General features: G+C 35.6%; 1 protein-coding gene across 8 annotated transcripts in view; it reads left to right on the top strand.

Moving 5' to 3' along the window:
• The first annotated feature begins 324 nt into the window (after nucleotides 1-324).
• LOC136257330 (uncharacterized) overlaps nucleotides 325-11,778 on the top strand; it is a 118,127-nt gene continuing 106,673 nt past the window's right edge. Inside the window, exons 1-8 of one of the 8 annotated variants that reach the window (XR_010701948.1) lie at nucleotides 344-1,353; nucleotides 1,405-1,567; nucleotides 1,691-1,795; nucleotides 1,846-2,104; nucleotides 2,165-2,193; nucleotides 2,284-2,376; nucleotides 2,823-2,887; nucleotides 2,947-3,109. Coding sequence is in view for 7 of the 8 variants with exons in the window: in XM_066050561.1 (XP_065906633.1) it covers nucleotides 1,785-1,795; nucleotides 2,049-2,104; nucleotides 2,165-2,193; nucleotides 2,284-2,376; nucleotides 2,823-2,887; nucleotides 2,947-3,022 (330 nt within the window). In the remaining variant the exon portion in view is untranslated. Of the gene's footprint in view, nucleotides 1,354-1,404; nucleotides 1,568-1,690; nucleotides 1,796-1,845; nucleotides 2,105-2,164; nucleotides 2,194-2,243; nucleotides 2,377-2,822; nucleotides 2,888-2,946; nucleotides 3,110-11,778 lie in introns of those variants that run through there. The other 7 variants (XM_066050561.1, XM_066050495.1, XM_066050485.1 and 4 more) reach the window with 7 other exon arrangements.

Below are 11,778 nucleotides of genomic sequence, written 5' to 3'. Positions count from 1 at the left end.
ATTTTGGTCACAACTTCAGGATTAGAGCAGCAGAGAAAGGAATAGAGGACTCAACCATCAAGACTTGTATATGGGAGATGGAACAGTATTGCGATGGACAATGCCAGTACTAACCCCTCAAGGGTGTTGCAGTACAGTATAGATGCAAGACCAGAGCCTCGATCGTCACCGTGGTCACAACTTCAGGATTGGAGCAGCAGAGAAAGGAATTGAGGACTCAATCATCAAGACTCGGGGAGATGAAATAGCATTGCCATGGACAATGCCAGCACTAACCCCTCAAGGATGTCACAGTGCAGTATCGATACAACCACTAAAACCAGTGCATAAGACCAGAGCTCAATCATCACCTTTTGACTGAAATTTTTATACTTGATGAAGCAATTAAAACAAAATAGTTGTAGTACTTATACTTTCCTGAGGGAGCATGCCCCCACAGTCTCAGACTCCCTTGCCTGTTAGGCAGAATAATAGGATTGAGCCTTACTACCACTTTCACCTTTATTCTTGGCCTGAATGTACATATCAGCAACATAATACAGTAGCTGTAGATAATGCTAGTTAATGCCCCTAGGCAGAGCTATAGGGGTGGGAATTTTTCCCTACTATCATACTATCATAGTAGTTCTTCTCGCAGTTCTTTGCCTGGCCATCATCAACTGCTGTCAAAACATTAGTCTCGTCCCCCAGACCCTTCCTCAAGCATGCTTATCACACAAAAATAACTTAGTTTAGCAGTGCACAAACGATTATTCATTGACAGCTTATACTATAATAAAGTACACTTACCGCATTGTTGAACCATGTATACCACCAGATTGACAACTAACACGTGATCTATTTAGGGGAAATCTCGTGGAAAGTCCCTAATTACCTTAAGCGGACACTTGTGATACGTGGTTTTAAATTGAATGCTTTAAGAATGTAACTGGATGGTGAGGCGTACTTTAATCGGCTCGACTTTACTGAGAAACTCGAGCCCCTCGTGAGAAACTACATCGCTTGAGCAACGCTTGAAAAGGTAAGAGTCAAGAATACTGAGGGACTCTATGACATATGCCGGTCTTGATGCTAACGAAACGAGGAGTGAAGTTTGTGCAACGTGTCACATCGCCACACACTGATTCACCGTGTTTGTGCGATAGGGTTTTTGGACCTGTCCACCAGATGTTGAAAGGAAATTCATTCCACCACATGTTGAAAGGAAATTCATTCCAACTTGTGAAGTTATTGGTATACTCATTGTTGGGGTCCATGGGGACATCGATGATCATTTACCAGTCAGCTGTAAGTAATGTCACAACAGAAGGAAAGGAACCATTTCCATATCCCTATGGCATACTGATTTTCCAGGTCAGCCGTTTATGTACACCCAACCACGGAAATGTAGAACTTTGGTTGCAGGTGGAAAATAAACACCTTTTTACTCAGTTACAAGAGATTCACCCAGCTGGGATAAAATGTTGAAGTGAATGTCATTAGTACCTACTTGCGGTTCATCAGGTATTGGACAATTCCAAGTGTCCAGATTATGCAGTTGTCCTCATGTTCAAGTTTACATGTTTAGGCAAGTTCCACAACATCCTATAATTTATTATTATATCAGTGTGGAATAGTGCTTATATAATATTTTTCATATTCCAGGGCTTTAGGTGTATTGTATTTAACACCTGCTTGTTGGTTTTTGCAGGCCATCTGGTCATACCGGTTTATCCACTAGCAGTTGAATGTGATCATGGTACGTATGTAAGTTGAGACCATGCAGGAACAAAGATACAGGTGTCATGAATTTCAGGTCAGTTAACGTTCAGAGGAATTGTATTATTGCAATTGTTCTTGTTGTAGTTATCAATTATCAGTGACCAGTTTGTGATAGCATACTTTGTTTGACTAATGACCAAATGTTCTGGTTTACTTGCTTACCCAACAGTTATGTTACTCACTTAGCCTGCATATGTGGTATATTTTTTTTAGTTCATTTTGATTATTCATCCTTTATTGGTACAGCCTGGCATATTGATTTTTTGCACATTCTCTTTTTAATTCAGTGCCTGCTGGATTGTTTCATCAGAAGATGTCTTTGGTGTTGCGACCGATGTTCCAGGTCAGTTTGCATGTGTGTTTAATTTAAGGTTGACTTCAGTGCCTGCTCATTCTTTTGCAGGTCTCGGTATTGAGTGTCATGAATTTCAGGTCAGTTGACGTACAGAACAATTGTATTATTGCAATTGTTGTTTTTGTAGTTATCAATTATCACTGTATACTAGTGATGTGAATTTGCAGGTCAGTCTACTCAGATGTATCAGGCATAGTGTTGATGGGTTCGAACAAGTATCCAGTGTAGACTGTAGTGGCATCAAGGGTGTTAATTTCCAGGTCAGTTTACATGTTGTGATGTTAGTGATTTTTTCCTAGTACCCAGATGTTAAGTGTATTGTATTTAATGCCCACTTGCTATGTTTTTTAAATTATGGTATATCAGTGTAGACAGTGCAACAGTAAGCCTTCTGTGTTGTAGTAACTATTTGTTTCATAATATTATGCTGTTGTCCCGGAATGGCACAATTTTTGGGCAACCAGTGTGAAGTCCAGTGGTACAAACATTGTATTATGACCAAGTTGTGATAGCGTACTTTTGTTTGACTAATGTCCTAATGTTCTGGTTTGACTAATGTCCTAATGTTCTGGTTTAACATGCTTACCCAACAGTTATGTTATTCATTCACTTAGCCTGGGATATAATTTTTGTTTATTTTGATTATCCATGCTATTATTGACACAGCCCGGCATATTGATTTTTTGTACATTCTCTTTTAATTCAGTGCCTGCTGGATTGTGTCATCAGATATCGAAACAAGTGTTCTTGGTGTTGCGACCGATGTTCCAGGTCAGTTGCATGAGTGTTTAATTTAAGGTTAACTTCAGTGCCTGCTTATTCTTTTACAGGTCTCAGTATCGTCATGCTGACATACAAGAAATCATCACTATTGTTGGAACTATTTTTAGTCAAGTCTTGATGTGATGTTAATTAACGTTGTTACACATTGTTGTATGTTTACCATATGGCAAGAAATTATCATGGCCATCATGAAATTTGAATATTGTGTAAGTTGGAACAACCCCAACTCATACATGGTCATTGGCAAACCACGAAACACATTCGAGCCACAACACCACGAACCACATTCGAGCAATCCATTACAAAATTTTGTTGCACCATTTGTGTGTGCATAATACTTAATGAAAGCCACAACACAAGCTACATGGTACACACTACATAGAGGTGGTAACCCCTAAAGGCTTGTTACCTTTTGTATTCACCTTACCGGCCTTTGTGGTTAATCTATTAAAAATTACATGTAAATAGAGAATTGAAGAGTATGCTAAAGCACCTTCGCTAGTGATTTTGTTCTTCAAACCACAAGACAACTGGCGATTTATAAACGCTCGCATGGGGTGTGGTACTAAATGGAATTTAAAAGATTTCTGCTTAAAACGCCATCCCTAGGGAACTTACGGTTCAGCACGCTGTCACAACTTGTTTATCAGGCATTAGAGTTTGTGTCCACATCGTGTCTTTAAAAGTTATTGTAGGGATTAGAGGTTTGATTGAAGAAAATACGCGTATAGGCAAACCAGGATTGGATAATGTCAGTGCTAGATGGACTATACAAACACGACTATGTTGACTGGTATAACGTGACAGTAGTTGTAACATAAGGTAGAGAAATAAAGTGAAATACGCCTGTTTTTTTTATTTTGCGATGGTTACTTTTTTTATTTTAGCGAGGTCACAAGAAAACTATGATAACGACTCCTAAAGATTTTTTATCACGTAACGCAATACAAATCTATTGAGAGATGTTGCGTAACTTAGGACTAATATTGCGAAACCGGCCCTACACGTAAATAACTCACAGTAGTGGCCGCGTCTTTTAATTGGGCGTGCGCTTTGTAGTTTCTTGGCCGCGCGACTCACTACCGTGAGTCTTGATAATAACATAAGTCTCAACATTGTTCAAGTAGTCTATCATCAACTCAAAGTATTGGTGGTTTGATTTTATTGGTCAGTTTCCGATGGTAGCACGATCTGTGCACCTTTTTGGTGACAGACAAAATGTTTCATGCTCTGGAGGCTTTAATTCCATCAACTACACAACAAATACACTCTACTTTCTCTTTAGTATAAATCATAGTGTACTTCTTAACTTCTCTGAATTATGTTGGTCACCCCAGTAACACATGTTACAACCATATTGTTAAGAATATTCATTCTCATAGCTGTCTTAAATATTGATTGTTTGTTAATTGATCTCTTAGAAATAGTCAATGAATTCACTCAATGACACTCAATACTAAACCATGCAGTTATTGAACCTGGAACTTTCACAAATGATCTGATTAATTGTCTAAGTCCCTAAATATGACTTTCGTAAATCTAAACTTTCTGAGATCAACATTGGTGATAATTTTAATACGTCACTTTTTCAGTGGCTCACAATGTTTATAATTGTAAGCATTGTGAGTCAACAATGTAATAATAATAAAATGACAGCTTTATCACCTAGCAGTTATAGCTGTCATATATAGGTGCTTAAATCTATTTAAAGAACAGGAGAGGAAGATAAATGGATATCAGCTACAGATGTCATTGTGTTTTGAACATAGTGTGCTTTGCAGTCTCATGGGTAAAATTATATTGTAAATGCCAAAACAACTATAATGAAGTGGGGGCTTGTGTGGTATATAAGTGTAATTGGAGGAGGCAGGTTGACTCATCAGTGTATGGAGTACTGTACATGTACACTCAGGATGTGTAGCATACTCCAGCTAGGGGATCTTGGGAAATGTGCCCCAGGAAATTATAGAAATAGCTACTGTCTGTTATATAGTTAGTGTTAATCTGTTCCACAGGAGGTGACTAATAACAGAATGGTTCATTCCTTTAGTGATTTCATTACCTGTTTCCAAGAGATCAGTTGGTGAACATCCTTTGATAACTATGATATGTGTTGGGGAATATTCAAAGTCAGAGGAACCTAAAAGTAGGTGTTCTTAAAGATATCACTTTTACACATGGAAAGTGTGAAATATAAACAGTGACTAGACTTAGATACAGTGTTGTAATTGAACACTTCATTACAATCATTGTGTATAGTGTGTGTGTGAACGTGTTTAGTGTAGTCTGAATTATGTTTGTTATAATAATACATTATGGTGGCATAATCTGACACAACTGTTATTATATATATGGCTTAGCAGACTCAAAATGATGTGGTGGCTTAGCATTTATGCAATGAACAATTCAAAGTAAATTATGATAATAGATAAAAGTTACTGTAGTTATACAATTATGACTCTCTTCATTTGTGTTCCCATACTGTACTTATGTCATGAACCAGCAGTGAGCATGATTATGCCTTTAATTTTTACTGTTCCAGTGTCATAAAAGTAAGCACTAATAACGTTTTTTTTTTAGGATTTGTTTTTAAGAATTCAAACTTGTACACATTAGTAGGAGCTCCACTGCAGGTATTCTGAGTTAGGGAACGAATACACTTGATGAATGTGCATGCATGGTCAATATTTCATCCCCTCTTTTATTAAATCTCTTAACACCATTCAGTAGAACAACAGATTTCTTAGAAAAGAACTCAACTATAAGCATACATTGCATTCCATTAATCAACTGAATATTACAATGATTAAATATACAGTGTTTGTTTCTAGGTACATATCAAATTGATTGAAAATGATACACATGTAGCTACATACATCTGTACAGAACAATGAGAACACAAAGAAAAATTAGTAAAACCAAGGTTCTTAAAACTATAAATCATTCCTAGAATTGTGACTTGCTGCAGCTGATTATAGAGGGGAGTTCAAGTTATTATATTGTGTGTGGGTTGGTGGCAGGAGACTAACCACAGTGGCCAAACACAATAGGAATAATATCTACAAGGTGTTGGTAACCCATGAACACATTCCTAGCCAGAATCTGATACTTATACACCTCCTCATCCAACTAAATCATATTGACAGGGCAGGAAATCTCCTGAAATAGAATCCTGTGGTCTTCCTTCAAAAACATTATAATGCCCAGTCAGTCACGATATACTGTGAGGTCAGTAATCATCTCCAACATACCACAGCTGTTTTATCTCACTCTCTGCAACTGGCACTCATACCAGCTTGTAGCAGCTAAGAGGGTATTAAAGGTAGCAGAGAGAGGCCAATACACTACTCTGGAAATCATACCAATAAATATATTTGATGGAAGCCATACAGCCAGTTAAGAGGTGCTGAATTTTTTGGTCACTTCCCTGGTATGGCAAAATTAACACAACATGGATGGTACAGGGAATCTTATTAATTTAACCTGATATACCCTGATATACAGGAATTGTTCTTGCACAACCTGGATAGTGCTTTTGTGAAGAGAATTCTCCTGCAATGTTAACACTTTCTGAACAAGCCCAAGTTATAAACTTGGCATGCAATTCGTTTATGTAGCACTCACACAATACTCTGCTGACCAGAGATTTGCAAGGCGGAAAGTGGGAAAAAAGCTGGTAGCAAGTCTTTGTTGGTGGGTACTGATAAGTCAGTAGATAGTAGGACAGCTTCACAACATGAATGCACCCGTAGTTGGTACAATACACCAGCTTGCATGCTAGGGTAAGTAGATAAGGCCACTAAATGATAGCACAAGGGTGGTTACTGTTAGCAGTAGTGATGACCTTACAATACATCATAATCAACTTATGAGCTATTTCATCCTTGATCCATTCTGTACCACCAAACCGATAATATATGACAGCAGAGGAAACAAAACACATTTTAGATGCTATTACCTTAAATTATGTGTATCATGAAGTGTAACATGATAATACTACTATAGTATTCACAAAGTGATAAACTCAAAAGTTAATTTTTGTGCCAAAACGTATAATTATACAACCATCATAGCCAAATTTTATGTTAATATGATATCCTTGTCCATAAATTGTTTGCAAACAGTTACATCGCTACTAGCTAAATGTATGAGGTTTAATGATTGCAAGTTCTGTATACAAGCTACAATAGCACTTGTGGTGATTTGTTATGATTACTATAATACTGTGACTGGCTCATATGGTACACAGAATTTCTAAACCTTGCAAAAAGTGAATCGTTTTTAAATGTAGCTGCATGGTACATTATGAGATCTTTGCCAGTTGGATAACAGGCTGCCAACCAATGCTAGAAAGCTGTATCTTGAAGCAACAGAATCTAGATCACATACCTATAATACATGATATCAATGTTTTGACATTTTCCATGCATAACAGCTTGGCTGTATAAAACGTGAACGTGAAAGTAACAGGAGAGCTGATGTCTGGAGTGGTCAAAAATTATTGTTAATACAACTAACCATGCATAATGCACTAAGATATAACTTTAGGCCTTCATCATTAACTAAAGCTGTACATTCAGTCTTGCTGCATTCATAATTAATACCTTTGAACTTTACTTGGCTATTACCATAATTTGTTTTATTTTCATGTTAATCACATAGTAATTTAATTTGCCATACGTTAGTCTCAATAGTAGGAGTGCAATTAATCCCAAATCGCATGGCCTTGTTTCTGTAATTGCACTGTAAAGTAGCCAATAAAATAGCAGAATAACAGAAGCCTTTTAAGTGCAACAAGAAAGATATAATGAATAGCCAATCAAAGAAGCTGACAATAGAAGCCTTTTAAGTGCAACATATGTAGACATTTTGAGTAGCCAATCAGAATAGCTGACACATGAAGCCTTTTAAGTGCAACAACAAATGATGCAATACAAAGAAGGATGATGCAATCACCTGGTAGAAGTTAATGGCCACATAGAACTGGATAGATGTGTACTGCAAACCATGAAGGGTGGACACTATGTGATTAATAGGCAATCACACGCATTTTCGTACAATTATTCCCTAATTGCACTCAAATGTGTGTGATTACCTATATAAATTATTTTCATGATTATTAATAAACAATTTAGTGCAAATTTTTTTTGCATGATTACATGAATGACTGTTCTATTAGAGTAGTTCAAAATTTTTTGTGCAAGCAATTTTTGTACAAGGTTTTACATATGAAAATTATGTCGCAACAAAAGAAACATATTACAATAGTTTGATCATCTTCTCTACTCTGATTATTGAAAAAGGCATTCAAATGAGTAGTGAATTCAAAGGCAATGATTAGAAATGCAGCAAGACTGAATGTAGAGCAGGAGCATGGTAACTTAAAACCCAACGTACTTTGTGTGTTATATGTGTGTTGTATTGACATAATTCTTGGCTGCTCCATATACCAGCTCTATTAGTGCCAGTTACTGTAACATTCATGGACATGCCAATTTTTACACTGCTTTTACATGGTGGATTAAGTAACAAGACAATGATAATAATATTATAACTTAAAAATTATGTTTGAAAATGTGATGGAGTACTGTATGCAGACCAAACAATGACTTTACCATGCATTAAATCATAAAAATTACTGGGATTACGGGTGGCCACTCATCCACATTTGAGGTATGGAGCAGCCTACTGGCTCTTGTGCTGGCTGTGCACAGGTCATCCTATCCTCACGAGGGTTATTATTGACTTTAATTGTATAGCACCTGAGTAATATAGCATACTGTATATGAGCCATTGTGCTTTCCCCATATTTTGTGATTGTTACTTTGTGCACAATAAAGTAATTAACCTTTACATGGTACATTAACTAATATTTTAGCCATCTGTACCTTAGCAGGAAGTGGTACTTTTAATGCATTCATTATGTCATGCAGTCTAGATAAGTGTGTCATGTATAACATCTTCCTATAAATTCTTAAGAAATGTTTAACTTGTGATGTGTACTGGTAGCTACATAGAAATCCCACACCTGTGTAAGTCAAAGCAGTAAGGTTGAGTAGTTAATAAACATAAAAAAATGAGAGTATTTCACAACTAAAGTTTCACTTGATGAATCTGCACATGCATAGCTATCATAAGGCATTGACCAATATTATACCTAGTTGATCAGTGTAAAGGTTTGGGAAGGTTTTCTATGCACCAATTTTACCAAATTTAATCCTACCAATTTTCTGCAGTTTACCACATGACAATAAGTCTCCTCAAGCTCACATATGTATGCATATGTACCACTTAATATTTGCACTAGTTAGTTTTCCAGTATTATCTGCATAGTATCTTTATAGTTAAAGTCATTAGTCTTTTGTGTCAATTGCTGTATATGCTTGTCATCCTAGACAAAGTTATTTAAATTTATTCCACCTAAATTGTCACACAGTTTTAGTTTTACTTCTCATGAACCTGCTGATAGCTATATATTATAAATTTATTGATCATTATGAAGACTAACGAACATTTGGACAGGCCACCTTTGCAGCTCCTACAGCCAGACAAAGAAAGCTGCAGGTCTGATTTTTGCATGCAAGAGTTTATGGCCTAGACCTCTCCAAAGACATAGCAAGAGCAGAAATTTTCCTTGCGGGTATAAAGAAAAATCGCGTCCAAACCGATGGTGGTCGAACATTGGTGGCTTACTCTATAGATGACAAATGTCTCTTAAAAGCAACTGCTCAGAAAATGACATTTCATAATAAACCCATTTTTAATGGTAAATTACAAAGGACATGTGCAAAGTGATGTGATGGCCATTTTTGTATGGATAATTTGAAGTCAATTAAAGAGATAAAGCTATAAAAATATGTTTACATTCATTTTGTTGTAACCATTTTTTGTAGTTAAAACTTCCAACAGTGAGCTATATAGTGACTGTTTCAATATGAGAAGTAAATGGCTCATCTTTCTATGTAATACTCATAACTAGATTTGCTGTACTATATATTGAAGTAGTTTTAGAATTCAAAATTCTACAAAATAATGTTGTAAATATGCATAACTAGCTAAGGAGAATCCACTGTAGGAACCTCAGAGTTATTGAATGAATATATAATACTCTTGTGTACTCATGCTCAATATTTACATCCTACTTATGACTTCACAGTTCAGTAGAACAACTAAACTCTTAGTAAATGAAATCAAACATGCATTGTATCCTGTTCACCAATTGATAATGATTAGATGTATTTGTTTATAGACACAATTTTAAATGCATGACAATTTCATGAAATTGTGGTATACTGTCTTTCTTTCCTCCAACAATATAAATAGCTGATGTACATCAGTTTATAATAACTACATTAATTCATATCCTATGTAAATTTCTCCTAAAAGGGTATTAGATTTCATAAAGGGAGCACTAGTACTATTACAGTAACACTAGTACAACAAGAAGATTATGACATTAAGCAAATTTTACCCAATGGATATAGCAGGATGCCAACTTCACTTGTAGCAAGTGGAATGCAATAGTAGCACTCACACTACAGTGATATTCCCATAATTATTTTAAAGACTTTTAATATAAAAACAATTATACATAAACTAATTAACTTCATAACCCAACAGTCTGCTTTACAGTACATAAATAACACCAAGTTTTTCAGCATTTGCTTTCCAGGTTTGAAAATAAAATAACATAAGATACGACAAAGTGTGGGGTTTTTGACAAGTATCTGATAATTTATATGTTCTGCTAAAATTATTTCATCAGACAATTGAATGTGTGTGGTAGCCAGATTTTGTCAAATTCAGCCACATTAGTTGAAGCCTCTTTCAGTCACAAATACTTTGTAATGGACAAAGCGATTTAACATACATTCATGCAAGATATGTACGATTGTGTGTATATACTGGAAAGTGAACAGTAAAAACTATCTTTGATGTTGTAACATAGCAGTTTTTGCATCAGGTGTTTTAACAGTGCTGTACTAATATTAGAGCTTTTCACTACAAAGTGGCTGTTCTATTAGAGATTATTGACTAAGAAGTTATGTAGAATTCATTTGAGTGCTCTATTGCAGTTTGCAGTTTCCACAGACCACTCTATTTGGGAGTACTAATCTATTTTTATGGATTGAGCTTCATAATAATTATGCTAGCATTATGTTTGTATTGCCAGCACTCCTCCTTTATTATGCTGGCATATTAAAATTTATGCAGGTCTGTATTAAATAAGGGAAAATGGTTCTTAGATTAACATCATTATAGATTTAATGTTCCAATTTAAAATGCCAGTAATATTAGCTTTAATCCACTAAAGTTACTGCTAGTTAAGCTTGTACATGCATGGCTAAATAGTGTCACCAAATGTAAGAAGGAAAATTAAGCAAAAATATTTTAGACTATAGATGCAAAATGTATTTGTGAAGATTGTAGGTGTTGTAGCTACATAGCTTAAAATTTGTCCAGGTTACACACTACATTTATAAATAATATATGTAGATACATAATTAGGGACCCGTCTATTATGCTGCCATAATAATAAGCATAATAGGTGCCTGAAAGCATTGAACATAATGCTAGCATAATAGGCAGAACACTTGTGCATTACCATAAATTCTTGCTTATCAAAATACATATCACAGAAAAAGATCGATATACTCTAATAGAACAGTCAGAAAATAAGACAGCTGACTGTTCTATTAGAGTATATCGATCTTTACCGTGACATGGATTTTGACAAGCAGGGATTTAGAGTCTATGCTTCAGCAACTTACTGTTTTCCCATAAAGTTCAAATTTACTAGAAAAAAAGAGAACTGAGGTATAAATATTGAGCCTAATTTTCAGCATAATAGGTAAATCACTGTGCAAAAAGTGGGATAT

This window comes from Dysidea avara, chromosome 1 (genome assembly GCF_963678975.1).
Source record: "Dysidea avara chromosome 1, odDysAvar1.4, whole genome shotgun sequence".
In the NCBI taxonomy this organism is placed as follows: domain Eukaryota; kingdom Metazoa; phylum Porifera; class Demospongiae; order Dictyoceratida; family Dysideidae; genus Dysidea; species Dysidea avara.
The sequence above is the reverse complement of the archived record's forward strand: the minus strand, read 5'-3'. Positions and strand labels throughout refer to the sequence as shown.